This window comes from Aythya marila, assembly GCF_965140915.1.
Source record: "Aythya marila genome assembly, chromosome: 2".
Taxonomy (NCBI): Eukaryota; Metazoa; Chordata; class Aves; order Anseriformes; family Anatidae; genus Aythya; species Aythya marila.
Window position 1 is genome coordinate 65,431,528 of NC_139043.1, and position 5,490 is coordinate 65,437,017.

The 5,490-nt window shown below is 47.1% G+C and overlaps 1 protein-coding gene across 1 annotated transcript; it reads left to right on the plus strand.

Annotated features, from left to right (window-relative positions):
* The first annotated feature begins 587 nt into the window (after positions 1-587).
* RPSA (ribosomal protein SA) lies at positions 588-5,234 on the plus strand. Its single transcript, XM_082755107.1, has 7 exons — positions 588-671; positions 880-1,047; positions 1,595-1,713; positions 3,097-3,342; positions 4,166-4,294; positions 4,508-4,676; positions 5,096-5,234. Exons 2-7 carry the CDS (start codon positions 915-917, stop codon positions 5,188-5,190), a joined length of 891 nt encoding a protein of 296 aa, XP_082611233.1. The 5' UTR covers positions 588-671; positions 880-914; the 3' UTR covers positions 5,191-5,234.
* Positions 5,235-5,490: the final 256 nt, after the last annotated feature.

Sequence of the window (5,490 nt, forward strand, 5' to 3'; positions counted from 1 at the left end):
TATTGAACCACCTCCTTTTTTGTTTCTGTCCCAAATAACAGATGCGGTAAGTAATGTGACAAGTACAATCTCAAGTGCTTATCAAAGGGAGCTTGATACAATGAAGCCAACATCATGTGATTTATCTGAATACTCTTGCACCACCACCACCCCAAAAAAAAAAAAAAAAAAAAAAAAAAAAAAGTAGCTCATAAAATCAGAAGACCCGTTGTTCCTTTTTGGAGTGAGGATTTAGACGTTTAGATGTAGAGCTTAGCGATATGGTTTAGTGGAGGACTGTTAGTGTTAGGTCATAGGTTGGACTCGATGATCTCGAGGTGTCTTCCAACCTAGAAATTCTGTGATTCTGTGATTTTGGCCAGCCTGCTTTAGTGATGAAAACCCTGCGGAAGCAGCGGCAAAAGCACTTTCCCCTCCCCTCCCCTCCCCTCCCCTCCCCTCCCCTCCCCTCCCCTCGGTTTCCGGGTAGCCCAGGCAGACAGCCCGCCCTGCCACGCGCAGGCCTCCCCCGGTCGCTAGGCACCTCCTTCCTTAGCAACCGGCGGAGCCCCGCCCTTCCGGGGGGCGCGAGGCTCCCCATTGGCCGGCGCAGGGCCATATATAGGCATGGCGCGGAAGCGGCCGTCCTTTTCTTTCGGCGCCTGCTGAGGCCTCCACACGGCGTTGGCCGCGTGGGTCCCGGGTCTGGGGGTCGGGGCGGCCGGGGGGCGGTGATTCTCTGTCTGCGTCCCCCCCGTGCTGGGCCCGGCCCTCGGGAGAGGTCGGGGCCCGCCGGGAGGGGTGGAGGGGAGGGGAGGCGAGGCCGAGGGCGCCAAGATGGCGGCCATGATGGCGGCGTGGGCGCGTGCTATGCGTGAAACGGGGTGCTTGTGCCCGCAGGTTCCCTGTCGTCGCTTCCAGAGGGAAACCCCACAATGTCCGGAGGTCTCGATGTCCTGCAGATGAAGGAGGAGGATGTCCTCAAATTCCTCGCTGCCGGGACCCACCTGGGAGGCACTAACCTTGACTTCCAGATGGAGCAGTACATCTACAAGAGGAAGAGCGATGGTAGAGCCCAGGGGTGGGAGGCAGGCTTTAGGCACAGCCAGTCCGGGCGGCTGCAGAGATTTGGTGGGCAGAGCTGGGGAAACATGGCAAGTGCCAGTGCTCGAGCTTCCTGGTAGTTGATGGCCTTAAAAGTATGGTAATCCTTAGTAGTTAAGTCATGTTACTCCAAGAAGTACAACAAAGCACTGATTTTAGACCTCAGTAAATGATTCAGTGCTTGATTATGGTCATTACTATGATAACAAAATTATTTTAGTGTCACAGCAGTAATTTTTATTTCTTGTTAGCACTGAGCTGACAAAACTCAGCTGCAAGCTGAGCTGCAGCATGTTAAAATGCAGCAACTCTTGCCAGGTCCTGGTCTGTACTGGTAGGTGCTGGAGCATGCTATCTTAAGCCTATATGGTAAAGTTTTTCTTTGCACAACTTTCCACTATCTAGAGTTTTGAAGTAAATGCAGTCATGTGACAAACTTATTAGCAGAAGAGTGCTATCTTGAGTTAGAAACTTGTTTGATGGTTACTTTAAATCTTTTTGTCACCCGTAGGTATTTACATCATCAATTTGAAGAGGACCTGGGAAAAACTTCTCCTGGCAGCCCGTGCCATTGTTGCTATTGAGAACCCAGCTGATGTGAGCGTAATCTCTTCCAGGAATACTGGACAGGTATGGGCATTCTTTGCTGGTGATAAGGCCTTCAGTCCTGGGAGCAGGACTCTTTTGGCATGCATCATGGCATGCCAGTGGCAGCTTGATGATAAAAGTGGAAAATTCAAACTTCGGCACTAGTAACACTGTTTCAGAAGCATTCCTTGTGTGTTATGCTTGAAGTGTAGAACAGTTCCACGGAGGGTTCCCCCCTGTCCCCAGTTCCCATAGGTTTCAGGGAGGATGTGAGAAGTTTATTTGTTTTTTTTATCTTCTTTTGGTTATATCCTGTTGGGTTTCCAGTGTATTAGTAGTCAGTCTTCTGCACCCCCAGTCACCCATTCATTCCTTGAGTCATCAGCATGGCTTTTTGGGGACAAAAAGTATGCGATAGAAAGGTTTTCAAAGAAGAAAGAACTCTGTTGTTGAACAGGAAATAGTAACATATATTTTTTAATTTATCACTTTAGATTTTTAGCATAAAAACTGTTTTCATAGCAGGGGATGCATTGCACCCTTCCAATAAATCTAATTGGTGCTGAGGTTTACGTGTGCACGTATTTTCTTTGGAGTAATCCATGTGATGCCACAAATGTAGGGGAAGATGATGAACAGATTTACAGAAGCAAAGCACGAGTTCCTATTTACTTGACCTGCACACTGTTAAAGCTTGATGCTCAGGTCAGCTTCTGGCCAATGAGCTCTCAAGTGTCGGAAGTGTGCTACAGCAAACCAGATGGCAGGGTTTTTGGTAATGCCAGGAGAGGAGCTCCCTCTATGATTGGGATTTAATACTAGGCCCTGCCACATGTCCTGCCGGCTGATGCCTGGGAGATTGAAAGCTGTTGCAGATGACTGCAACTGTAGTCTTAGTAGATGTGGTTAGCCTGCCTATATTTACTAGTGAGCTTTTCCTGTAGTCAGTGAAGTTACACTACTGGATAGTAAATGGATGTAGGAGTAGTTGATGTAAAATCATTTTTCTTATGGATTAATGTGACCAGGGGCCTGGTCTAGTTATGGGACTTTGTAGGTCAGACTGATGGTTGAACTACATGATCTTGAAGGTATTTTCCAGTGTAGATGGTTTTATAAAGCCATTTTACGCCTATGCTTTCCATGATTTGTTTTTGAGACTTAATTTTGGAGTAGAACATGCAACTAATTTAGGTTAGGGAAGCTTTTGTTCTGTATATTGACTTCCAGCATTGCTGGTGGATGTGATCTTACCTGCAACACCAAAAGAAGGAGTTATTTTTAAGTGCTTTTATTGCTTTTAAATTAGTGCCTGAGCCTTGGTTGCACAAGAACTGAAAGAAGTTAATGTGTTCACTGACAGCACACCAGGGCAAGTTGTTTGAAATTGAATATCCTGCTTCACATTTGTGGTCTGTTTTGCAGCGTGCTGTTCTGAAGTTTGCTGCTGCCACTGGGGCTACTCCTATTGCTGGACGCTTTACCCCTGGTACCTTCACAAATCAGATCCAGGCAGCTTTCCGTGAGCCACGACTCCTGGTTGTTACGGACCCCAGGGCTGATCATCAGCCACTGACGGAGGCATCTTATGTCAACATCCCCACCATTGCGCTGTGCAACACTGACTCCCCACTACGCTATGTGGATATTGCCATCCCCTGCAACAATAAGGTTAGTGATTTGAAGCACTGAAAGCTGCTTTCTCTAAACATGCACTGGGATGCAAGATGAATGCATTTTTGCAGGGGAAGGTTGAGATGTTCCTGGATGTATCTGGAATGTTCCCAAAGTGATTAGCTAATTAAGGTTTCTGGCAAGCCAGCAGGTGGGTCGGGGGAGGAGGTGAATGGCACACAATTGGAGCTTGGAGCTGAGGCTAACTTCTGGCCAAGGAGCTCTCAAGCATAGGGCGTGTGCTACAGTAACCTGGCTGGACTTACTGACAGCTGGAGGGTCTTTTTGGCCCAATGAAGAGCTTGGTAGTCAATCTTGCCACAGTTCATTGATAAGAAAGAAAAACCATGTCAATTTATGATGAAACTGATGTGAAATATTGCCATACCAGAAACCACCTGAAAGGTAAAGGTTAAGGAATTAGGAAACTTCTTGATCCCTATTTAAACATTGTTATTAACCAAAGCTAATGTAAGCCAAATCTGACTATATGTGTAAGATTCATTTAAGTTTCTTCGTTTCTTTGTAGTAGTGTAAATGATAAGCATAATCCCTGTCTTGTGGATAACATTTCTGTGACATTGGGCAGGAGAATTGGTTATCAGGCTAATTCAGATGTTGGTGACTGCAGTGTTGTGATAATGCTGCTATGAATTTGAAGTTGCCATGTCCTGAGTCCAAGTGCATAACAGGTCTGTCAGGCATTAGCAAACAATGCCTTTCTCTTGCCAGGAAGAATCTTGGTTGCTCCCTAGTCTCTTCCTCTTGTAAAGGCTTAGTTTTGAAGCAGAGCTAAACCTAACTTTCTTACTCTGTTCAGGGAGCCCATTCAGTGGGTCTGATGTGGTGGATGCTGGCTCGGGAGGTCCTGCGCATGCGTGGCACCATCTCCCGTGAACATCCATGGGAAGTCATGCCTGACTTGTACTTCTACAGGGATCCTGAGGAGGTAGGAGACCTGTGGAAAGTGTTGTGCCCGTATGAGGTGTGCTGCTTGTGCTCCTGCCTGTGGTCCTGTGCCATTGAGGACAGACTTTGCCAATATAATGAACTGGACACTTCAGGTGGTAGTTAATTGTTAGTTGGTGCTTACTGACTGCTGAGTGTTAGTGTGGGTGGTGAGATGTTTCTGGGAGATGTCAGCTATGCCCTTCCATTGCAGATTGAGAAGGAGGAGCAGGCTGCTGCTGAGAAAGCTGTTACGAAGGAGGAGTTCCAAACTGAATGGACGGCCCCAGCTCCTGAATTCACTGCTCCTCCTCAGCCTGAGGTTGCAGATTGGTCTGAGGGAGTGCAAGTCCCATCTGTGCCGATACAGCAGTTCCCTACAGGTCAGTTTGGGGGTGGGGGTGTCCATGGGTCTAGGGAGAAAGAAATGAGTCTTCACTGTGTGATCAGCTGCAGGGTGTGCCCAGTGGTGGTATGCTGATTTGCCTGTCTTAAGCAAGTCTCACTTCAGTATTTTGTAGGGAAAACATGGTGCTCATGGGATGGTTCTATGTAAGTGTTTTCCAGCACTGACTGTCTCTCTAGACATTAAATGTATATATTTTTAAGGCAGACTTGAGCCTGCCTTGGCTCAGTGTTCCTGGAAATCTACAATAAGCTATTGGGGTCATTAAAAGAGCACTGGGTAGTTTCCATGTGTACTTCCACTTGCATGCACAAAGAGTAGTAGAGTCTGTAATGTGGTTTAGTGGGTGAAAAGAGCAGGGATGCATTGAGAATTTTGTTGCACTTTCATTTGCAGAGGACTGGAGTGCCCAGCCTGCCACTGAGGACTGGTCAGCAGCTCCCACTGCCCAGGCAACAGAGTGGGTTGGGACTGCCACGGAGTGGTCTTAACTTCAGAGCCACTGTACTGTGAGAATAAAGTTTGGTTTAATACACATCCTGCTTTGCGTGAGTGCTGCTTGGTATGTCTTTTTCTTCTACCCCCTGTTGGCATGTCAAATGTAGAATACTATACTGAGTGGTGTGGGTCATGGTCAAGGTGTGTTCTTCTGGATATATATTAAAATGCTGGATGAAGCCTCAGCAGAGGAGCTGAAGGAGTGCAAATTTTATCAGCACTATTTATTGTCCTGAGACTTACTTGAAAGGTGTTAGTAACAGCTGTGAGCTGGCCAGGCTGCTGGTCAAATG

Bases quoted from the DNA above. Each gene is read 5' to 3' on its own strand.
- RPSA (XM_082755107.1), top strand. From the start codon at position 915: ATGTCCGGAGGTCTCGATGTCCTGCAGATGAAGGAGGAGGATGTCCTC. The intron at 1,048-1,594 runs GTAGAGCCCAGG...TGTCACCCGTAG, and splicing joins CTACAAGAGGAAGAGCGATG to GTATTTACATCATCAATTTG. The intron at 4,677-5,095 runs GTCAGTTTGGGG...TTTCATTTGCAG, and splicing joins GATACAGCAGTTCCCTACAG to AGGACTGGAGTGCCCAGCCT.